The sequence below is a fragment of the Rhinoraja longicauda genome, chromosome 1 (genome assembly GCF_053455715.1).
Source record: "Rhinoraja longicauda isolate Sanriku21f chromosome 1, sRhiLon1.1, whole genome shotgun sequence".
Taxonomy (NCBI): domain Eukaryota; kingdom Metazoa; phylum Chordata; class Chondrichthyes; order Rajiformes; family Arhynchobatidae; genus Rhinoraja; species Rhinoraja longicauda.
In genome coordinates this window covers 37077318-37102577 of record NC_135953.1, presented here as the reverse complement: position 1 = coordinate 37102577, position 25260 = coordinate 37077318, and the positions used below count along the sequence as shown (strand labels likewise).

Sequence of the window (25260 nt, the reverse complement as noted above, 5' to 3'; positions counted from 1 at the left end):
GTCCACTGACCACTAAAGGCTGTTTCACACCAGCGCCATATAGACATCGCTAAATATATTCCCAATGATTATTATACTTTAAAATGAAACTAGACCAAGTGGACCCGTTGGGCCCAAACCTCTCCTGCATTGGTGCAGCACCCTCCCCCCTCCCTTCTCCCATCCCCCCTCCCCTCCCCCTCTCCCCTCCCCCCCTCCTACCCTCCTGAATAAATCACTGCAAATTTTTACCCAATCTTTTCAGATTTGCATGCAATACTCAACTTTTAAAAAGTGCATTTGATCTGGTTTGAAATGATTAGCGGCTGTTTCTCTCGGAACCCCTAGCAGCCTCTAGCAGAACCCTAGCGTTCCGGGGAATCCCAGTTGAGAAACGCTGAACTAGAGAGATGCAGAACAGATTATAATGTATACATTTTTGCAAAAATAAATGATTTTTTAAAAAACTGCTTCCCCAATGTTTCCAGCTTGTTCCACAAAGGAGTTACTTATGCTCAATTATAAGATGAAAGTCTCGAGAACATCACCCAAGGACATTTATCAATGCACGAGAAGTGATAGATTCTGCTTAGTGGAGCAGCACCATTGGAACGGTCTCCTTTCAGCAGAAAAGCAGAAAATTTAAAGTTTGGATTTATACATTGTGCCAATATAATTGCTGAGATGCATGTTTATTAGTTCTTTCATTTACTAGTGACTGGAAACCAATCTATCAAATCTGAGATCAAATTCAAACTTCCTGAGTAAATTTAAACTCACAATTTTCTGAAAAAGTGGTGAGAATAAGTGAAGGTGGGCAGTATTAATGGCAATGTCCATTCCTGATCAGTTCAACGTATTCCACGCACACGTTGAACAGACGGTTGGTGGAGGAACGGCATCCTTTGTCTCTGGAACTGGTATACTATAATGCTGAGAACTATTTTCTGCATTCTGTATCTCCCCCTTTGTTCTAGCTATTGTACTTGAATTTGGCTTGATTGTATTTATGTATTGTTTTATCTAATCTGACTGGATAGCTCTGGAAAACAAAGCTTTTCACTGTACCTCGGTAGACATGACAATATAATATACCTAAATCTTAACCTAAATCTAAGATTTGCCTTTCATTCCAACACAGAGTGGGGTGAGATCAGCAGGGAGAATTGAAAGAAACCTCGCAGATGCTTGAAATCGAAAACAAAAGGACAAAAACTCTAAACACTCAGCCAGTCAGGCCGCATCTCGGGGAAGCGTGGAAGAGAACACTGATATCGGTTTTCCTATCCTGGCTGTACATTTGGAAGATTTTGGGAAAGTAACATTGTTGGTACTTTTCCGTTACTATCTTAGGTACCTTTGTAACTTATCCTGTCTGCACATACAGGAAGATGGATTTTAGTGGATCATGATCTTAGTGTATGGCCTGCAGTTTTGGCCTCTAAATACACTTTTCTGCAAATGACCAAAAGCTGCGCTGCTGCAGTAAATATGATGGATTTCATCATCAATATATTACTTTAGAAAGGTATTTTTTTAACTTTGTGTCCTTTAGTTAGTTTTTATCCCACGGGTGGCGTCAGCAATGGCAGCCTTGCTAACAGTCTGTCTGTCCCTCCCTTCTTTGTGTTTTAATAGTATGTGTTAAATGTATGTTTTTAGTGTTCTTTAGCATGTTTTATGTGGGGGAAACATTTTGCAATCTCTTACCTCGTATCTCCGTCCCCACTGCGGCCTAACATCGAGGAGTTGGCGGCCTTTGCAGGAGACCGACTTTTGAGAGCTCCACCGCAGGGAGCCAACGGGATTTTAACATTGTGGAGCCCGCGATCCCTTTGCCAGGGATCGACCTCAGAGCTCCAAACGTGGGTGCTTGCGGACTTAAGATCACGGAACTCGTGGTCTCTGGTCAGAGACCGACTTTGGGAATTCCAAGCAGCAGGAGCTTCGACCGCCCCAATGCGGGAGCTTTGATCGCCCCGACTTAGGGGCTTCGACCGCCGGCTGTGGGAGCTTCAATCTCCCTGACGGATGGTTCGACTGCCCCGACCGCGGGAGAATAAAGAGGAAGGAGATTGGAATTTTTTGCCTTCCATCACAGAGGAATGTGGGGAATTCGGTGTGATGGATGTTTATGTTAACTTTTATGTAGTTGTGTGTCTTGTTGCTTTTTTTTCCGTATGGCTGTATGGTAACTCGCATATCACTGTACCTTAATTGGTACATGTGATAATAAAAGACCTTTGAAAACGTTGAAGTGATAGCTTCAAATCTGTCTGTGTTTCTATGCATACCAAATGATGACCTGTTACTTCCACCCCCCCCTCCACCCCATATTTCTTATTTCCTATTTCATCTTCATTTGCTCATATTTTCTACTACTTTCTGTTAGTCATTTTCCACGAAGACATCTTTGTAGTAAGTTTACCCACTTGGTCTCAGCTTGAATGACTTGCCCCAGCAATATCAGTCTGCAGGGTCTCAACCCGAAACGTCACCCATGCTGCCTGTCCCGCTGAGTTACTCCAGCATTTTGTGTCTATCTTCGATTTAAACCTGCAGTTCTTTCCTACACATTTTGTCCAAGCAATAGTTGTTGAAGCACCTAAACAGAAAATGCTGAATCATTTCAGTAAGGCATTCAACAAGGTTCCACATGGTAGGCTGCTCTGGAAGGTTAGATCGCATGGGATCCAAGGAGAGATGGCTGAATGGATAGCAGAATTGGTTCCATGGAAGAAGCAGATGGTGATGGTGGAAGGTTGCTTCTCGGACTGGAGGCCTGCGACTAGTGGTGTGCCTCAGGGTTAGGTGCTGGACCAGTTACTGTTTGTCATCCATATCAATGATTTGGATGAGAACATACAGGGCAAGATTAGCAAGTTTGCTGATGATACAAAAGTGAGTGGTTTTGCAGATAGTGAAGATGGTTGTGAAAGATTGCAGCAGGATCTGGATCGATTGGCAAGGTGGGCAGAGGAGTGGTTGATGGAATTTAATGCAGATAAGTGTGAGGTGTTACATTTTGGAACCGAACAAGGGCAAAACCTACACAGTAAATGGTAGGCCTCTGGGGACTGTTGTAGAGCAGAGGGTGCAGGCTAGGAGTGCAGGTGCATGGTTCCTTGAAGGTCGAGTCGCAGGTAGATAAGGTGGTCAAAAGGGCTTTTGGCATTTTGGCCTTCATCAGTCAGAGTATTGAGTATAGAAGTTGGGAGGTCCTGTTGCAGTTGTATAAGACATTGGTGAGACCGCATTTAAAATATTCTGTTCAGTTCTGGGCACCATGTTATAGGAAAGATATTGCCAAGCTTGAAAGGGTTCAGAAAAGATTTACGAGAATGTTGCCAGGACTAGATGGTGTGAGCTATAGGGAGAGGTTGAGTAAGCTGGGTCTCTATTCCATGGAGCACATGAGGGTGAGGGGAGATCTTATAGAGGTATAAAAAAATCATGAGAGGAATAGATCGGGTAGATGCAGAGTCTCTTGCCCAGAGTAGGGGAATCGAGGACCAGAGGACATAGGTTCAAGGTGAAGGGGAAAAGATTTAATAGGAATCCGAGGGGGTAACTATTTCACACAAAGGATGGTGGGAGTATGGAACAAGCTGCCAGAGGAAGTAGATGAGGCTGGGATTATCCCAACGTTTAAGAGACAGTTAGACAGGTACATGGATAGGACAGGTTTGGAGGGATATGGACCAAGCGCAGGCAAGTGGGACTAGTGTAGCTGGGACATTGTTGGCCAGTGTGGGCAAGTTGGGCTGAAGGGCCTGTTTCCACACTGTATCACTCTATGACTCTACTCGGCAAGTCAGGTCACATCTATATGAAGAGAAACAGAGTTAATGTTTCAGGTTGAAGACCATTTGCAAGAAATGAAAAGGAGACAAAAGAATCTGTTGAAACTGCAGTGAGGGGAGTATCTCTGATAGGGTAAAACCAGAGTGACCATGCAGATAAACTGTAATTAAAGTTATCTGGTCATCTAATGAATGGGAGCAGTTAGAGGGTGAAAAAGTAAAAGAACGTAGGATTTGCAAAATGCAGAGCATGAACACAAGACCAGCTGCTGGCTTGTCCTCCTTAGCTGTGTAATGCAACTCCCACATACCTATACGCAGAAAGGCACCTTGCAATTGGAGTTTCTTGATGGGTGAATACGGAGGATAAAAACAAGCAGTAATAAATCAATTAACCCATCCTGTCAATTTCACCTGTTCCACTGAGGAGGATACACTTGTTTTTGGGCCTGATTTGTTTTTTGACACTAAAGTAATGGCGGACAAGTTGGTGCAGTGTATTTCCCGCAGGATGTTGGAAGGTGGGGACTCAGCTGGAGCTTCTGGGAGCTACACCTGCAAGAACTGTGTCCAGGTGCAGCTCCTGAATGGACGTGTGGTGGAGTTGGGAAAGCAGCCGGATCACCTCAGGGCCATCCGGGAATGCGAGAGTTTCCTGGACAGGACCTACTGTGAGGCTGTCACGCCAAGGGTCGAGCGAAGGTGGGAGACCGTTTCAAAGGGGAGTGAACGTGGACTACAGGTGACCTCGGTGGCTGTGCCTACTGCAAACAGGTACACCCTTTTGGGAGCTGTCGGGGCAGAAGACGCTTCCAGTCCGAGCGGCGGACAGGTTGGTGGCTCTAATCTAGGCAAGAAGACTCGACCAGGGAGACCGAAATCAGGAAGAGCCATAGTAGTGGGTGACTCCATTGTCTGAGGTAGATTCTGTGGTGGGAGGCGGGACTTGAGGATGGTCAGTTGCCTCCCTGGTGCCAGGGTTCAAGACATCATGGACCGGCTTCAGAACATCCTAGCGAGGGAAGGCGATCAACCGTAAGTAGTTGTGCATGTGGGCACGATCGACATTGGGAGGAAGAGGAAGGAGATACTGCAACGTGAGTTTAGAGAGTTAGGAAGAAGACTGAGAAGGAGGACGTCGAGGGTGGTTATCTCTGGATTGCTACCTGTACCTCGTGCTGGTGAGGGCAGGAACAGAGAGATTGGGGATATGAATGTATGGCTGAGGGGCTGGTGCAGGGAGCAGGGATTTAGATTTCTAGACCACTGGGATCTCTTCTGGGGTAGGGGTGACCTGTACAAAAGGGACGGGTTACACCTTAACAGCAGGGGGACCAACATTCTGGCAGGCAGGTTTGCTAGTGCTACACGTGTGGGTTTACACTAAGTAGTGGGGGGGAGGGGTTGACAAATTGGGAATATGAAGATGGAGTTAAAGGGGAAGCGAATACAGGAGAAATTGCAAAGGACTCTCGAATAAATGGGAAGGAAAGTTCGAGATGGGATAAGAGAGTAAGGTCAGGGCCAATGGTGACCGGTGTGAGAGGGGAGGTAAATACCGAAGTTAGTGTTGTATTTAAATGCGCAAAGTATAAAAAATAAAGCGGATGAGCTTGAGGCTCAGTTAGACATTGGCAAGTATGATGTGGGAATTACAGAGACATGGCTACAAGAGGACCAGGGCTGGGAACTGAATATTCAGCGGTACACAACGTATAGAAAAGACAGACAGGTGGGCAGAGGGGGTGGGGTCGCTCTGTTGGTAAGGAATAATATTCACTCCCTTACAAGGGGTGACATAGAATCAGGAGATGTAGAATCAGTATGGATAGAAATGAGGAATTGTAAGGGTAAAAAGACCCTAATGGGAGTTATCTACTGGCCCCCAAACAGTAGCCTCGACATAGGGTGCAAGTTGAATCAAGAGCTAAAGTTGGCATGTCGAAAATGTAATGCTACGGTGGTTATGGGAGATTTCAACATGCAGGTAGACTGGGAAAATCAGGTTGGTACTGGATCCCAGGAAAGGGAGTTTGTGGAGTGCCTCCGAGATGGATTCTTCGAACAGCTTGTACTGGAGCCTACCAGGGAGAAGGCAATTCTGGATTTAGTGTTGTGTAATGAACCTGATCCGATAAGAGAACTCAAGGTAAAAGAGCCATTAGGAGGCAGTGATCACAATATGATAAGTTTTACTCTACAAATTGAGAGGTAGAAGGGAAAATCAGAAGTGTCAGTATTACAGTATAACAAAGGGGATTACAGAAGCATGAGCTGGCCAGATTTGACTGGAAGGAGGCCCTAGCAGGGAAGACGGTGGAACAGCAATGGCAGGTATTCCTGGGAATAACGCAGAAGTTGCAGGATCAATTTATCCCAAAGAGGAGGAAAGATTCTAAGGGGAGGAAGAGGCACCCATGGCTGACAAGGGAAGTCAAGGACAGCATAAAGATAAAAGAGAAGAAGTATAACATAGCAAAGAAGAGGGGGAAGCCAGAGGATTGGGACTCTTTTAAAGAGCAACAGAAGATAACTAAAAAGGCAATACGGGGAGAAAAGATGAGGTACGAGGGTAAGCTAGCCAATAATATAAAAGCTTTTTTAGGTATGTGAAGAGGAAAAAATAGTCAAGGCAAATGTGGGTCCCTTGAAGACAGAAGCAGGGGAATTTATTATGGGGAACAAGGAAATGGCAGACGAGTTGAACCGGTACTTTGGATCTGTCTTCACTAAGGAAGATACAAACAATCTCCCAGATGTTCTAGTGGCCAGAGATCCTAAGGTGACGGAGGAACTGAAGGAAATTCACATTAGGCAGGAAATGGTGTTGGGTAGACTGATGGGACTGAAGGCTGATAAATCTCCAGGGCCTGATGGTCTGCATCCCAGGGTACTTAAGGAGGTGGCTCTAGAAATTGTGGACGCATTGGTGATCATTTTCCAATGTTCTGTAGATTCAGGATCAGTTCCTCCGGATTGGAGAGTAGCTAATGTTATCCCACTTTTTAAGAAAGGAGGGAGAGAGAAAACGGAAAAATTATAGGCCAGTTAGTCTGACATCAGTGGTGGGAAAGATGCTGGAGTCAATTATAAAAGACGAAATTGCGGAGCATTTGGATAGCAGTAACAGGATCGTTCCGAGTCAGCATGGATTTACAAAGGGGAAATCATGCTTGACTAATCTTCTGGAATTTTTTGAGGATGTGACTAGGAAAATAGACAAGGGAGAGCCGGTGGATGTAGTGTACCTTGACTTTCAGAAAGCCTTCGACAAGGTCCCACATAGGAGATTAGTGTGCAAAATTAGAGCACATGGTATTGGGGGTAAGGTACTGACATGGATAGAAAATTGTTTGGCAGACAGAAAGCAAAGAGTGGGGATAAATGGGTCCCTTTCAGAATGGCAGGCAGTGACTAGTGGGGTACCGCAAGGCTCGGTGCTGGGACCGCAGCTATTTACAATATACATTAATATCATATCATATCATATATATACAGCCGGAAACGGGCCTTTTCGGCCCTCCAAGTCCGTGCCGCCCAGCGATCCCCGTACATTAACACTATCCTACACCCACTAGGGACAATTTTTACATTTACCCAGCCAATTAACCTACATACCTGTACGTCTTTGGATGAAGGGATTAAAAGCACCATTTGCAAATTTGCAGGTGATACAAAGCTGGGTGGCAGTGTGAACTGTGAGGAAGATGCTATGAGGTTGCAGGGTGACTTGGACAGGTTGTGTGAGTGGGCGGATGCATGGCAGATGCAGTTTAATGTGGATAAGTGTGAGGTTATCCACTTTGGTGGTAAGAATAGGAAGGCAGATTATTATCTGAATGGTGTCAAGTTAGGAAAAGGGGACGTACAACGAGATCTGGGTGTCCTAGTGCATCAGTCACTGAAAGGAAGCATGCAGGTACAGCAGGCAGTGAAGAAAGCCAATGGAATGTTGGCCTTCATAACAAGAGGAGTTGTGTATAGGAGCAAAGAGGTCCTTCTGCAGTTGTACAGGGCCCTAGTGAGACCACACCTGGAATACTGTGTACAGTTTTGGTCTCCAAATTTCAGGAAGGATATTCTTGCTATTGAGTGCGTGCTGCGTAGGTTTACTAAGTTAATTCCCGGAATGGCGGGGCTGTCATATGTTGAAAGCCTGGAGCGACTAGGCTCGTATACACTGGAATTTAGAAGGATGAGAGGGGATCTTATCGAACCATATATAATTATTAAGGGGTTGGACACGTTAGAGGCAGGAAACATGTTCCCAATGTTGGGGAGTCCAGAACCAGGGACCACAGTTTAAGAATAAGGGGTAGGCCATTTAGAACGGAGATGAGGAAAACCTTTTTCAGTCAGAGTTGTAAATCTGTGGAATTCTCTGCCTCAGAAGGCAGTGGAGGCCAATTCTCTGAATGCATTCAAGAGAGAGCTAGATAGAGCTCTTAAGGATAGCGGAGTCAGGGGGTCTGGGGAGAAGGCAGGAACGGGGTACTGATTGAGAATGATCAGCCATGATCACATTGAATGGCGGTGCTGGCTCGAAGGGCCGAATGGCCTACTCCTGCACCTATTGTCTATTGTCCATTTCTACTTTCGATTTAAACCAGCATCTGTACTTCTTTCCTACACTGTTCTGTTGCTGTTCCACTGCAAAATCTCCTCAAGGTATGTCTGCTTTGAAGAAGTTCTCCTCCTCTCTCCAACGAGAGAGGAGGAGAATGCACTGAGTTAGCAACAGGCTGTGCCCGGGAATTGATTGCAGAGAAGGATGAATGAGATGACTGTGCGTTACAAGCCAGCTTTGTATCAGTCCAGCGGTGCCACACTGACAACGCTGAACGCTTGTGTAGGGTGGAACAGCAGACGCTGGCTTCAACCGAAGATGAGACACAAAAAGCTGGAGTAATTCAGCGGGTCAAGCATCTGAAATGCTGAACACTTACTGTACAGCGAGCCTTCAGTGTTCTTTTATACTGCGTTTCTCATCACGATGATTTATCTGGTACTTTATCAACACCGCGGCTGTCACATTGGAAACGGTGCCAATGGAAATGGAGACGCGAGAGAGCAGAGAGCTTGACCCCCATGCAAAAACAAGCGACTATCTCTGCAGTACAAGACGTGGAACTGCCAGGCCCACGGATGCAAGAAGCAGCTGGGAAGACATCTTGCCAGCCAGCAGGAGAAGGGGAAACGCGGCCAGGAAGGGAGGGAGGAGAGCAAGGCTGAGAAGCAGAGGGCCGCCGACTGGCTGGAGGGGGGAGAAGAAGAGGATGAGGAGGTAAGGACGGGGTTGAGCTAGCTGGGAGAGGTGTAGCGGGTAGAACCCAAGCCGAGAGGCCTGGAGGGTCTGCAGGGGCAGAAGCAGCAAGCGCTAAAGGTCGGCGACCCATCTGAGGGCGAAGGGCCCAAGGAACTGTGCTCAATGGCCTTGGAGGAGGCGGTGGAAGAGGAGGAGGAGTGGAGTGTCGAGCCCGAAGAGGAAGAGGACCAGGGAGAGGCCGATCGGCAGCGGAGGCCGAGCAGCAGCGAGAGCTGGGTTGGGCGCTGGGAGCCGAGGCAGAGGAGCTGGCCACGGCTCTGCCTGGCGGCCCCAGCCATGAGGTGTTCATTTCCAAGTGGACACGGAGCCCAGGCAACGGAGATGGCGAGTGGGGAGAAGGGCTGGAGGGGCAGCAGGAGCGGCGAGGGGCCTGAAGAGCCGCAGGAAGCGAGGCGTGGAACAGGGGCGCCGAGCCTGGAGGAGCGAGGTGCGCAGGAACGGGGAGAGGTGGCGGGGCACTCAGAGCGCTAGGAGGGAGCCGGAGACGCGCTGATGGGTGAAGACGGGTGAAGCCGAGCTGCAGCAAAGTGCAGCCGCAACATTCAACTGCAACACCCTCTCATTAGGACTGGCGAATTGTTCCACAACAGAAGGTATTTATTCACAAAATGCTGGAGTAACTCAGCAGATCAGGTAGCAACTCAGGAGAGAAGGAATGGGTGACGTTTCGGGTTGAGACCCTTCAGACTGATGTCAGGGGGCGGGACAAAGGAATGATATAGGTGGAGACAGGAAGATAGAGGGAGATCTGGGAAGGGGGAGGGGAAGAGAGGGACAGAGGAACTATCTAAAGTTGGCTGCAAGCTGCCCAGGCAAAATATGAGGTGCTGTTCCTCCAATTTCCGGTGGGCCTCACTAAGGCACTGGAGGAGGCCCATGACAGAAAGGTCAGAGTGGGAGGGGGAGTTGAAGTGCTCAGCCACAGGGTGAGTAACTTTGTGAATAAATATCTTCGATTTGTACCAGCATCTGCAGTTATTTTCTTACACTATTGTTCCACAACAGAAGTCGTTCCAAACATAAAATAGAAGAAAAAGACTTATCAAAGAGGGCCCGCTGCACTGTGATTGCCTGCAGTACACGGCTTGCCCCTCAGAAGGCGTTGCGTAGCAACAGTACGGGTCAGGGGTCGTGACCTCGCCTGCGTGCAAGGACCCCATTGCAATTAAGACAGGACCTTTAAAATGCCATGTTAAACATTTGCTTAAAATTAATCTGCATTAGAAGCTCTCTTCTCTACTGACATAGCAGAATTCCAAACACTATTAAATCATGACAAGTTGCATATTGAACAATTGCCGTGTCATAAGCAATGACTATACGCATGTCTTTGTCAACAATTAGGTCTTTGTTTCAATTTTTTTGTGATTCCAGAACTTTCTGTCCTTTTTTTTGTAAAGCAGCATCTCTAGTTCCTTGTTTCAACAATAAAAGCAAGTTAAATCACCCAGCACTAACTCATAGCTGGAAACACTCGCTCAAAATAATGTAAGCAGCTTTAAAACATTTTTTTTAAACGGGCAATGTGGTAAATCTGTCGCGAGCTGTGCACAGGCGCTTGCAGCGGAAGCTCCCGGGAAACATTCGATCCGCGATGATTGACGTGAAAAGGAAGCACACGTCACGGCGTTGGACTAATCGGGCGTCTGGAGGCACCGGGTCATACTGAGCGGAACTGCAGGCAGCACATGTGGAGGCAGAGCTACTCGTCCTGGTAAACCCTTTAAAGCACACGGGGGACATGAAGAGAAAGAGACGGGATGTCGATTTGCAAGCTGTCGAGCAGCAGGTATGTGCACCAGCGTCATTGATCAGAATGGTTTTTTTTTGGGGGGGGGCAGGAGTTCGGTATACTATGTTCACGTGTCTTTACCTGCCATCATTAAGTTTAGTTTATTGTCACATGTATCGAGGTACAGGGAAAAGCCTTTGTTGCATGCTAACCCGTCAGCCGGAGGACAATACATTAAGTTGTCACGTATGCAATTCCAAGAGGGTCGAGACTTGTGGAAGTCGTTGTCACTTATCGTCTTCCTTGCAAGAAAATGTTTGACAAAAGTCAACTACAAAAGTTACACCACAATGGCCTAGTACAGCATTCAGATGTAGTATTACTGCTATGTTCAAACTGAGAATCCGTTTGGTACAATAAAGCTTGCTACGATCTTCGCAAAGCCATCAGGCATGCCAAGAGGAAATACCAGGACAATCTCAGTATAATCATTTGGACAACTGCAAGGTGTGGCAAGGCCTGAATACTATAACTGGCTGCAAGGCGAAACCAGGCAATATCACTCGTGATAGTGTGGCCCTCCCTGATGAACAATGCATTCTATGCTCCCTTTGAGCAGATGGCCAACAAGGTGATGACATCCCATCAGACTAGAGTGTACTTTTCCCAGGGTCACTGTTGCAGAAATTAGATAGTCCTTCCTGACGGAAAGCAACTGGCCTGGACGGAGACGCTGGCTGTGTCCTTAGGTACTGCATGGACCAACTAGTGGGAATATTCATGCTCATCTTTAATCTCTCCCTACTCTGTTCTGAAGTACCCGCCTGCTTCTGAAGGTCTCAACCCGAAACGTCACCCATTCCTTCTGTCCAGATATGCAGCCTGTCCCGCTGAGTTACTTCAGTATTTTGTGTCTGCTTCAAGAAGACCACTATTATTCCAGTGTCAAAGAAAAGCATGATTTCATGCCTTAATGTCTGCCGTCCAGTAGCCTTGACTGCCATCCTGAAGTGCTTTGAGTGGCTGGTTATGGAACACTTTAAATCCAGTCTAGCAAGCACCTTGCCAACTGCAGTTTGCCTACCTCAACAACAGGTCCATGGCCGATTTCATCTCCTTAGCCCTACACTCATCCCTAGAACACCTGGATGAAATGGACACCTACTTCAGACTCGTATTCATAGACCAGAGCTCTACTTTCAACATCATTGTCCCATCTAACCTCACTTCCAAATTTGAACTTCGAGTCAGCACTCCCCTCTGCAACTGGATCCTTGAATTCTTGACCGCAGACCACAATTTAAGGGTGGCAAGGTGGCGCAGCGGTAGATTGCTGCCTTGCAGCGCCAGAGTCCCAGGTTCGATCCTGACTACGATTGTTGTCTGAACGGAGTTTGTACATTCTCACCGTGACCTGCATGGGTCTTCTCCGAGATCTTCAGTTTCCTCCCACACTCCACTCTGAAGACGTATAGGTTTCTAAATTAATTGGCTTGGTATGAATGTAAAATTGTCCCTCGTGTTTGTTGGATAGTGTTAATGTGCGTGGATTGTTGGTCGCCATGGACTCGGAGGGCCGAAGGGCAGTTTCCGGCTGTATCTCTAAACAAATCCGAGAGGATAGGTGATAAATCTTCATCAATGATAATCCTCAACAATGGAGTCCCTGCAAGGATGTGTTCTCTGTGCCGCCAAATACCGATCCGACTCAATTTACAAATTTGCAGATGACACTACTGTGGCGGGCTGGATATCAAATAATGATTAGATGGCGTACAGGAAGGAGATTGAGAACTTCATAATTTGGTCCCAAGACAACATCCTCTCCCTCAATGTCAGCAAGGCAAAGGAAATTGTAATCAACTTCATGAAACAAAGCAGTAAACACACCCCTGTGTACATTGATGGTGCCGAAGTAGAGATGGTTGAACGCTTCAAGTTCTAAAGAATAAATATCGCCAGCAATTGGTTCTGGACCAACCACATTGAAGCAATGGCCAAGAAAACACACCAACGTCTCTACTTCCTGAGAACGCTTAGGATGTTCGGCATGTCCCCAACTCTCACCAACTTCTACAGATGTGGCAGAAAAAGTATTTTATCAGGCTGCATCAAAGCATGGCTTGGAACAGCTCCAACACCGCAAGAAAAATCTCTTCAGATTGGTGCGACACATTTTCTCAAGCACAAAAGCATGTTGGCTATGGCTTTCATGTGTAAATTCTGTCTTTCAGAACCCTCTCCAAAACATTTTCCATGACTTGTGTAAGGCTCACCAGTCTGTATCTTTCCAGGCTTTTTCTTGCAGTCTTCTTAAGTGAGACATAACCATCATAATCATACTTTATGAGCCAAGTATGTTTTGCAACATACGAGGAATTTGATTTGCCATACAATCATACCAATAAAAAGCAACAAGACACAAAATACATTTTAACATAAACATCCACCACAGCGACTCCTCCACATTCCTCACTGTGATGGAAGGCGAAAAAAAAGTTCAATCTCTTCCCTTCTTTGTTCTCCCACGGTCGGGGGCCTCGAACCTTCCGTTGACGGGACGATCTTGGCTCCGGTAGCCGGCGGTCGGGCCCTCCGTGTTGGGGCGATCAAACTCCCGCATCGGGAGGATCTCAGCTCCCCCGCATCCGGCAATCGGACCCCGGGTCGGGGCTGGTCGAACCTCTTGCGACTGGAGCTTTCCGACATCAGTCTCCACCCGAGACTGCGAGCTCCTCGATGTTGAAATCCTTAGGCTGCAGTTGGAGCGTCGATCCCAGGCTCCGATGGTAAGTTCACGGCCCCGCGATGGAGCTCAAAGTCAGTCCCTTGCAAGGCCGCCAGCTCCATGATGTTAGGCTGCACAGTGACCGGAGATACGGGAAACAATCGCATCTCCGGCAAGGTAAGAGATTGAGAAAAAAGTTCCCCCTGAACCCCTCCCCCACCCTCCACATACAACAAACCAGAGAGCATTAACACACTTTTTAAAACACACAAAAAATAACAAGACGAAAAGACAGACAGACCGTTGGCGAGGCTGCCATGCTTCCATATTTTTCTGTGAAGGTATCAATAGTCAATAAGTGAGTTCGTTATTAGAACTGCGCATGCCCAGGTCGTGGGTCATTCGGGATAAACGTTCTCGCCAGCTGAGCTATTGTGTGTATACAGACCTGCTTTTCATACGTATTTTTCAGTTTTGCTTCTTCGAGGTAAGAAAATACTGCTTTCAAAACTATTAACTAGGTGTATTTATGGTTCATTTGTATAAAACTACAATGATTTTGATGTTTAATTGGGTTTTTGCTTGGTCGCTTGCTGGCCCGCTTTGGTGAGTGAGCGTGATCGTGACGATTAATAACAACCATTTTGTTGTTGTTTTTGTTTTGGAGTGGGGAGGGGGGAAGAATGAAATGACATGTATGATTTCTATAACTGTCAATAGATAATATGAAAAGTATTTGTGGGGTTTTCACTTACTATACCAGTCCACGGCCACAGGCTGTATGCACATTTGTTGACTTCTGAATGAGTTCTGCATGTACATGTGTAAGTAAAGTTGTGTAGTACAAAACTTAGTCACAAGTCTCTTGACTAATCATATCTCTTCTGATTCCCATTACATTGGATAATTTTAATCAGTATTTGACATTCTAATTTTCAGTCATAATATCATATCATATCATATATATACAGCCGGAAACAGGCCTTTTCGGCCCACCAAGTCCGTGCCGCCCAGCGATCCCCGTACATTAACACCATCCTACACCCACTAGGGACAATTTTTACATTTACCCAGCCAATTAACCTACATACCTGTACGTCTTTGGAGTGTGGGAGGAAACCGAAGATCTCGGAGAAAACCCACGCAGGTCACGGGGAGAACGTACAAACTCCTTACAGTGCAGCACCCGTAGTCAGGATCGAACCTGAGTCTCCGGCGCTGCATTCGCTGTAAAGCAGCAACTCTACCGCTGCGCTACCGTGCCTACCGTACCGTACCGTAATCTTATGGTTGTATACAATACAATACAATACAATATATCTTTATTGTCATTGTACAGGGGTACAATGAGATTGGGAATGCGCTTCCCATACGATGCAATAATTTAATTAATTTAAACAACAACAACCCAACGAAACAAATTGTAACAGTTTTAAGACAGAATAAAGTGCAAGTAGATCTGTGACGGATCACTGTGCGATGTGACCATCGCTATGGCCCTGGGGATGAAGCTGTTCCTGAGTCTGGAGGTGCGGGCGTAGAAGGCCTTGTATCGTCTGCCCGATGGAAGGAGTTCGAACAGACTGTTGCAGGGGTGTGAAGAGTCTTTGTGGATGCTGGTGGCTTTTCTGAGGCATCGTGTGTTGTAGATGCTCTCCAAGGCTGGTAGCTGTGTTCCGATGGTCCTCTGAGCTCTATGGACTACCCGCTGAAGAGCTTTCCTTTCTGCCTCCGTGCAGCTGAGGTACCACACAGGGATGCCATGTGTTAGGATGCTCTCTATGGTGCAGCGGTAGAAGGTCGTCAGCAGCTGTTGGGGTAGACCAGACTTTTTCAGTGTTCTTAGGTAGAACAATTGTTACTGTGCCTTCTTGACCAGCGCAGCAGTGTTATTGGACCATGTTAGGTCCTCCGAAATGTGAGTGCCCAGAAACTTGAAGCTGGACACTCTCTTCACACTGTCCCCATTGATAAAGATCGGGGCATATTCACCATTATGTGACCTACGGAAGTTGATGATTAGCTCCTTGGTCTTGGTGGTATTTAGGGACAGGTTGTTATCAGAGCACCAGTCCGCCAGGTTCTGCACCTCCGCACTGTATTTTGTTTCATCACCGTTGGTGATCAGCCCGATCACCGTTGTGTTGTCTGCAAACTTGACAATGGTGTTGGTGTCGAATGCAGGAACACAGTCGTGTGTGAAGAGGGAGTAGAGCCTGGGGCTCAGAACACAGCTATAAATTAGTTCAATATACTTGCACCATTTTCTTTTGCATAATGGTCAGCATAAGATTAGTACTGAGGAAGGATCCCATCAGAGTTTTTGAGAAGGTGATTATTAGTATTTCCTCTGTTCTGTGTCACCAGTTGTTGATCAAAGTTTTTACAGCATTTCGTGAGACCATGACACCCCACTTACATAGAAAGATCTTGAAGTAAGCTAGCATTCCTGACATGTTTTAGAGCCCAGAAAATGTTGAAAACTGGCATATCTGGTGGAAGTGTTGTGTTCTATTTATTCATTTGCGATGCTTCCTGTAGAATTTAAAACGTGATCACGCCCAGAAACAGCAGAGTCTGTATGTGGCTTGTGCAGTCACAGATTTCACACTTGCTGTCATCATTTAATAGTGTATATCTATTAAGTTGTGCTCTAATTTTATATTTCTGTGCTTAAATTTGAAGGATTTAGAACCATTACAAGATGATGAAAGTAGTGACATTGAGGAGGAGGAGGAGGAGGAGGAAGAAGATGACAGGAATAAAACATCTGGCAAGAAGAGCAAATTTATGGAAAAAAAGCAAAAAGTAGATGTTAGAGTAACAGGAACTCTTAAACTAAGCAGAAGAGAACTATACAAGCCACCAACTAGTGAAGAACTCAATCAGCTGAAAGAAACTGAGAACCTCTTTCATTCCTCTCTACTAAGAATGCAGGTACTGCATCTGTGGTGTTATCTCTTGTGTTTTAAATGTTTCTGTTTAAATGTTAACTCCCATTTCCTTTATCTGCTTCCAAAATGTAATGTCTGAAAAGATTATTATAAGAGCTGCCTTCAAAAGTGCATGTTCAACAGTTCTCACAATATTTAATGTTCCTTTTCTTTCTCTTTGATTCATTCCACAAGAATCTAACGTACATGTCATCATATTAGTGATTTTCTTTTTCAGAATCAAATTTTTTTTAAACGGGTTGATGCTTAACAATAGTTCCATAGTTAATAATAATGCGTTATTAATTCCTGCAATAATTTAATTCATATTGAAACTATTTAATTTCTTAACAATATCCTCAATAGAACCAAAATCTTGTGCTCTAGAGAAAGCAATCCAAGTTTGTTCACTCTCCTTATAACTGATACCCTCTAATCCAGGCAACATTCTGGTAAACCTCTTCTTTTCATATCATATCATATATCATATATATACAGCCGGAAACAGGCCTTTTCGGCCCTCCAAGTCCGTGCCGCCCAGTGATCCCCGTACATTAACACTATCCTACACCCACTAGGGACAATTTTTTTTTTTTTACATTTGCCCAACCAATTAACCTACATACCTGTACGTCTTTGGAGTGTGGGAGGAAACCGAAGATCTCGGAGAAAACCCACGCAGGTCACGGGGAGAACGTACAAACTCCTTGCAGTGCAGCACCCGTAGTCAGGATCGAACCTGAGTCTCCGGCACTGCATTCGCTGTAAAGCAGCAACTCTACCACTGCGCTACCGTGCCGCCCTTTCCATAGATTCCAAATGCTTCTTGTAATAGGGTGATCAGAACTTCACAGAATATTTAATGTCGGCCTGACCAAAGTTTTATAAAGCTGCAAAATTACTTTCTGACTTGTACTCAATGCCCCAATTGATGAAGGCATACATACCATATGTTTTCTTCATCAAACTATCTACAGTTGTTACTACTTTCAGTGAGCTGTAGTTTTGTACCTCAAGGCCCTTCTGCACATCAATGGCATTCAGGATCTTAAATGTAACTGTATACTTTCCCCTTACCGCTGACCTCCTACAGAGCAACATCTCACACTTAGTTGGATTAAATTCCATCTGCCATTTCTCTGCCCATATCTGTAAGTGAATTATATCCCACTTTATCCTTTTACAGTCATCTTCACTGAACACAACTTTATTTTGTTGTGATGTAAAGTGCTCTGACATGCATTGGATCTTTTCGGTGATGATTAGAAACAAAATAGAAGAATATTTTTTGAAGATTGATTCTTGAAGGCATTTATTTTAATAACTTTAAAAATGAAAACAGACATTGTGGTCCAAAGGGCCTATTTTTGTGCTCTACTGTTCTATGTTCCATTTACTAAAGTTAAAGCTGAAGGAATTGAAGGCATTTTATTGCATTACAACCTTAACGGAAGACTAGACGTAGGGATAGTGGGCTGTAACTCAAATTGGTAGGCTGAAACGGGTATTGACTGATGATAGCTTCTGTCTATTTGTTTGGTTAATGGGTATAATCAAAATCAGAGCTGATTTTGGGGAGTTAAGTGAGATATGTTTTTACACACAGGAGAAGATGATGAACATGTTTTAATATTTGCTAACTATCATTCTTTGAATATGGATGTCAGAGGTTATGGGGAGAAGTCAGGAAAATTGAGTTAGGAGGGAGAGATAGATCAGCCATGATTGAATGGCAGACTAGACTTGATGGGCCGAATTGTCTAATTCTGCTCCTTTCACTTATGATTTTATGAACTGCTGTTCCTATGCACAAGCTTTTGAATCCATTTAATCAAGTTTACATTCTTAGTCTTTGCTGTTGGAGCATTCTTGAAATTGTACAACAGAACCAAGCTTAATTGTGATCATTCTTTGACTATTAGTTAAATATATTGTCCAGATTTAGTTACAAAATCTGTTTGGATAGGCAGCATATTGTAGATTTGTTGACACCACATATAATTGACTTTTCTCTGCAACTTGTGCTTATGCATCTTGATGGGGGTAGAAACATAGAAAATAGGTGCAGGAGTAGGCCATTCGGCCCTTCGAGCCTGCACCGCCATTCAATATGATCATGGCTGATCATCCAGCTCAGTAGCCTGTACCTGCCTTCTCTCCATACCCCCTGATCCCTTTAGCAAAAAGGGCCACATCTAACTCCCTCTTAAATATAGCCAATGAACTGGCCTCAACTACCTTCTGTGGCAGAGAATTCCACAGACTCACCACTCTGTGTGAAGAAATGTTTTCTCATCTCGGTCCTAAAAGACTTCCCCCTTATCCTTAAGCTGTGACCCCTGGTTCTGGACACCCCCAACATCGGGAACAATCTTCCCGTTGATCAAGGTAAAACAAATACTTTCTTACATGAATAAAGCACTATTTACTACAGTGATTTTATTTAAAGGAAATTGATGAACTGTATATTGAGATTTTGTACCATGAAGCCCAAAAATAGAAACCAAAGCCAAGAATAGAAAGTTGTCAAACAAAATTATTAAAGTTAGGACATCACTACACAATAAACATCATTGTAAATGCCTGAAGAATGGCAGAATTGATTGTTGAAACTATATTAATTAAAGATTTAATTTTAATCCTATTTAAAATTCTTCTAGCTGTTTTGCTGTAACTGATGAAATCAAATGATCTGTAACTGCCATAAGTAAGTTTTTTAAACAGCCATTTGCAAAAGAAACTTTAAATGGATGATAGCAAAATTAAAACTGGTTCTTCATCTTCCCCTTCCTTATGTAAAAACATTTCCCAAATTAACTCCCAAAAAGCCGATCTAATTTTGATTATACTTCATTAATCAAGAAAGAGGTAAACAGAAATGATCAAAACTCTTAATTTAAGGTGCACATCAGTCAACTTGCGTTAATAGCATCACAAGTATTATGAACACCTTGAATTTTTAAATAATTGCACAAAATTTACAAAAGTAAAGGAGGGTTTATCTTTATGCATTGACAAATAAATTAGCGGCTATTTTAATCTGAACCATAATTGAGCCACATTTTAATTCAAGTGACTTTCCAATGTCAGATTATATGGATATTTTAATTTAATTTGATATCTTGCTGATGAGGATTACCAAAGTAGTAATGATGGTAAAGAAGCAATTCATAAAACATGTTAATATAGTTGATTCTACTTTAATATTTTTGAATTGTCCCTGTTAATGGCAGCTTTCTAAGCACAGCTGAAAATCAAATTCAGGTATTCCTTGAAATAAACATAGAAATGCTTTGCATTTTATTGAACCGAATGGTATCGATCTAAAATGTTAAAACTCACCCTTCACAGATGCTATTCAACATGCTGGGTATTTGCCTGTTGTTATCTGATTTTGTGCATCTGTGGTATGCTGCTCTTCGATTAAGGTTTTCCTGGTCCTTGCAATTCTATGCAAGTGTAATAAATAATTTACGATAGAGTCTAGTCATTTATTCACAATAGATAGCCGAGTGCTGGAGTAGGATAATCGTACCCCGACAGCCTTGGTTTTTGTCATTTCTCCATTGACTAACATTCCTCGCCTAAAGATTATTAAAATATGAAGACCTGCACCGTGAGGATTCTATTGGCAACATTATTTGAAAGGTTTGGAATTTTTCCCCTCAAACTTCCTCATTTATCTATTCTCCCAGTGATTGAACTCAGCTTGTGTAATGTCATTTGAGCTATATATTAGCAACATATTTGGCAATGAATCATTCAAATCACTGCAAAATTTGTCACTCAAAAAGATAAGATAAACAGTCAGAACTGTTATTTTGAAGTGGTAAATGCAATTTGTGTCTGTTTTCATTTGGATTATTTATTACTTGCAGATTGAAGAACTATTAAAAGAAGTAGAATTGAAGGAGAAGAAACGCAAGGCTATTGACACTTTCCTCCATGAAGTGAATGATCTTCTCCAAAAAATACCACCAACTGAGCAAGTTAATGTAAGGAAATTAAACATATTTATAATAGCGATGTTATGTGTATTGATATTTGTAAGAGAGGAATTAAATTTGATGGTAGCATGGACTACACCCATAATTTAAATCGAGTTTTCTGTGCTGCTGTTTAACAAATTTTAGTGCTTACACATCCATGTAAGATTTTGTTGTTCTTTCCTTCTGATTTTCACTTCCTTACCCTGACCGTCTTGTTCTTCTGCGTAGCTCCAAATCTCTTTTTGAGTACTTAGAGCAATTTATCTGAGTGATGGAGGTGGGGAAGTGGAAATGAGGATGTATTTCGGGGTTGACAGATGAAAAGTGTGGTGGGTTACCTGAAATTGGAAAATTCAATGTTCAGGCCATTGGGTTATAGAATAGTTGAGTCCTGCAGCATGGAAACACCCTTCAGCTCAACTCCTCCATGCCAACCAAGTTGCCCATCTACGTCAGTCTGATTTGCCTGCATTTAGCCTATAACCCTCTCAACCTTTCCTATCCATGAACCTGTCTAAATAGATTTTAAATGTTGTTATTGTACCTATCTCATTCACTTTCTCAGGCAGCTCGTTCCATATATGGACCACTGTATGTTGGAAAACTGTTCCCGTTAAATTGGTTCCCTTTTCACCTTAAACTTGTTTGGTCTAGTTCTTGATTCCACAACTCTTGGATAAAGACTCTCTGCACTCACCCTATCTATACCTCTTGTGAGTTTTACACAGCCATGCGATCATCCCTTCATTCCAAAGAATAAAGTCCTAGCCTATCCATTCTCCTCCTATAACAGGCCTTGCAGCATTATTTTAAGTCTTTTCTGTACAGCTTCCAGCTTTCCTATAGCAGGATGACCAAAAGTGCATCTTGTTAAGAATAGGTTCATTTTTGTAACTCTGCTTTGTATTCCAACAGATTACAGACCAATCCTGGCTTCCAAAAGATGTTAAAGTTCCTTTCCTTCAAGTACCATACAATGTCAAAGGGAAGTTTCAGTATCTTCCCCCTAGTGCAACAAAAGTTATTGGAAGCTATTTACTTGGTACCTGCATTAAACCACAGATCAATATAGATGTTGCTGTTATAATGCCAGCGGTAAGTTTCTCAATGTCAGGTGATCCAACTGCTCAGATTGCTTCCAAAGCTTATTTAATTTTGTTTAATCTGCTGCCTAACATCATGTCCAACAGTTTCTGGATCAAATTACGGGCGCTTCTACGATAATATGATGAATGCATTCCTAAGAAACCTCTCACTCCAGAAAATCTATATACTAAAACACTCGTTTGTTTGTTTATTCCTGAACTACAGCCAAAACGGTACACAATAGCGCGACAATTTTAGGCCCACCTTACTCATCGTCGTCCCTTGGGTGCTAATGGAAGAAGTTTCATTGAAATCGGTCTTATATTTTTTAAGTTATTCACATTTTAAAGTTTAAATCAATCTCCTAGGGAGGGAGGGAGGATAAGGGGGGTTGAGGGGATGGAGTGGAAGGTGGGGGGGAGGGAGGGAGAAGGGAGTCGGGAGGGAGGGGGGGGGGGGGAGGAGAGGGTGCTGCACCAATGCAGGAGAGGTTTGGGCCCAACAGGTCCATTTGGTCTAGTAACATTATAAAAACAATTTTGTTAATGGGAGGAGAAAAAGGGGGTTAGGGGCTTGAGATTTTCAGACTTGCAATAACAAAGTCTTTTTTCAACAGGATATTCCAAAATAAGGTATTTTTAAGAGCTACAAATTAATGTTTGACCCTACAAGCTAAAACATTTTTCCCCCCGACTCTCAGTCTGGTCTCGGCCCGAAACGTCACCCATTCCTTCTCTCCACAGATGCTGCCTGTCCCGATGAGTTATTCCAGCATTTCGTGTCACTTGGTGTAAATTAGCATCTGCAGTTCCTTCCCACACAAAACATATTAAAGGCTGTATGTTACATTGTTTAATTGAGTATGATTGCATGTGCCTGGAAGCAATTGCTTCTCAATTTCAATGGCCACTTGCAGTTAAAGTGGCAGCTGTGTTCTTAAGAGATGATAGTGCCTCGTTCCTGTGGGGAGGTTGTACTGTTAGTTCCTCCAGCAGTTTGTGTTTTTTCACTCTAGATTCCAGCACCTGTAGTTTCATATTTCTCTGTCTTCCATGGAAAAAGTTTTTTTTTTCTTTAGACTTTTTTTCAGTTTGTCAATTTCCAAAATGACAATTAAGTGGAGACAACAGAGACAGCAGATGCCGGAATTGTATGCAAAACACAAAATGGCGGGGGACTCAGAGGGTCAGGCAGCCCTGAATTTGGAATCCATTAAAGAATCAACTGGAACACAGGAAGCAGCGGGTTCTAGTTAAAAAGAAATGTATATTTGATTGATTTTAATCTAACATTTCTGCAGCACTTTGTAACATTGCCCAAAATTCCTATTCACAGGACTGAGATTATAGTGAAATAAGAGTGAATAGTGTTCACAGGAATGGGTCTTTAATTTCATTTCTTAATGTGATTGTGTATCTTTTTGAAATGTCATTGTAACCTTAAATGGCGGTTGAGATTCCATTGTTGTCCTGGAGTTGCTTACACTTTTTAACATATTTTGAGAAAGCTGTCATGCAATTATTAGTAAGAACAAAATTTGAAAATTATCCAGTGACCGTATTAATTATTTTCTTGTCCTGTAAGCATTTTTGTAGATTGCCTCTGCCATTAGAATTTTTCTATTTCAGCAAAGGCGGATAGATTCCTTTAATGTCATGGTGCCAGGTTAAGAAGGAAAATATGGCAAAAAGGAATGGAGGAAAGTGGAATAATACAATGAAATCTGATTGATATGATTTCAAAACTGACCCTGATCTACTTGTTTTTAGGAAATTCTGCAAACAAAGGACAACTTTAACCAGCGCTATCTGAGGAAACGTGCACTCTACCTGGTTCACATTGCCCATCACTTATCCAAGAACAAGATCTTTGGATCTGTAAAATTTGGCTGCTTCAATAGCAACCACTTGAAACCCATCCTGTATCTATCTCCGCAAGGTTTGTTTCAAATAAAGATTTGGACTGCAGTCACAATTGCTAGATTCAAACAAGATGCTTGTAATACACCGTCAGCAATCTTTAAAGGATGAATTTTTATATTTTTTCATTCAGATCATTGATAATAATCTGTGCATTTAAATAGTCTGTCATCTACTACAATAAGAAAACCTAATTTGGATGTCAATTTGGAATAGGCATGAAGGTTAAAGTGACTGATCATTGCGAATGACTTGTGTCATCCTTCAGACAAAATCACAATGCATTTATTCTGGAGTTAAGAGTTGATCTTTTGTTGTATCAGCTCAACAGTATGTGTTGAAGCAATTTAGAAGCACAGGCTCTCTTTTTTAACATTACACTGAGTTTACTATTGTGATTTCATTTTATGTATTTTTTTAATGTAATAATTACTTTTGTGAGGCCACCTTTGTAGTATTGTGTTCACTTTGGACATCCTGCTATAGGAAAGACGGTGTTAAGCTGGAAGGAGTGCAGAGAAGATTTATGCAGATGTTGGAATCTTGAGTCCTGAGCTTTTGAGAGAGGTTGAGCTGTTAGGACTTTATTCATTGGAGTGCATATAAGATCATGAAGGGAATAGAGAGGACAGATGGACCGAATCTTTTACCCAGAGTTGGGGAACCAAAAGCCAGAGGACATGGCTTTAAGTGAGAGGGGAAAGATTTAACAGGAACCTGAGGGGCAATTCTTTCTCACAGATGGTGGTGGGTATATAGAACGAGCTGCCAGAGGAGGTAGTTGAGGTGAGTACTCTCACAACCTTTAACAGACATTTGGACAAGTACATGGATTTGGGGTTTAGAGGGATATAGGCCAAATGCGGGCAGGTGTAGATAGAGCATCTTGATCAGCATTGGCAAGTTAGACCTGTTTCTTTGCTGCATGACTCCCCAACTCCCCATGACTTGGGGAACAACAGCCTACATTTTCAGGAAACACTTCACAGCATCTATTGATGATACATGCATTGCTGGGGAGAAGCACATAGTGGATAAAGTACTGTTGCTAAGGATGGCGATTGCGTATTATTCACCCTTTACGACTAAGCCGTTTTCCTTTGCTGCAGTTTCTTTTCTCTTGAAGACATTGGTTTATATTCATAGAATAGTATAATACAGCATGGAAACGGCCCATTTGACAGAAGTCATCCATGTTGAGTAGTGGGCACCTTTCCATATTAATTGCATTGACCAATGCTTGGTCCATAGCCCTCAATGTCTGTGGTGCAACTGCACATTTAAACATTTCTTAACAGCTGTTAATGGCCCAGCTTCAACCACTCTCTGAAACAGTGCATTTTTAATCTCTGGGTGAAGCAGATCCCCTTGCATTTCCCCTAAATTGTTTCACTTTTAAACCTAAATCTATGATAATCGAGGGAAAATGTTTCCTGCAGTTTACCTTATCTCCACCCGTCAATTTTCTACACCTCAATCATGTTCCCTCTTAACCTCCTCCACTCCAGGGAGGACAGGCCTAGCTTCTCTTGTCTTTGTCCTCTATGCTGCGGGCACTCTGAGGCTATGCTTCTCGGATTCTGTCGGGCAGCATTTGTGGAATCCGAAACCGTTAACCTTACAAGCCCAGAACCATTCATCAGAACAGTTCCGACGAAAGGTCGTGGATCTGAAATGTTAACTTCATGGATGCTGCCTGATCAGCTGAGAGTTTCTTGCATTTTTTAGTTCAGCATTTTGAACAAGTATTTATTCACAGTTTGTG

The 25260-nt window shown here is 43.4% G+C and overlaps 1 protein-coding gene across 1 annotated transcript in view; it reads left to right on the top strand.

The window, feature by feature from the left end:
- The first annotated feature begins 10681 nt into the window (after positions 1 to 10681).
- Positions 10682 to 25260, top strand: part of nol6 (nucleolar protein 6 (RNA-associated)) — an 87695-nt gene continuing 73116 nt past the window's right edge. The window contains exons 1-5 of the mRNA XM_078430714.1: positions 10682 to 10897; positions 16254 to 16505; positions 20380 to 20496; positions 21406 to 21585; positions 23346 to 23514. Of these exons, the coding sequence (XP_078286840.1) occupies positions 10850 to 10897; positions 16254 to 16505; positions 20380 to 20496; positions 21406 to 21585; positions 23346 to 23514 (766 nt within the window). The 5' untranslated portion in view covers positions 10682 to 10849. The remainder of the gene's footprint in view (positions 10898 to 16253; positions 16506 to 20379; positions 20497 to 21405; positions 21586 to 23345; positions 23515 to 25260) is intronic.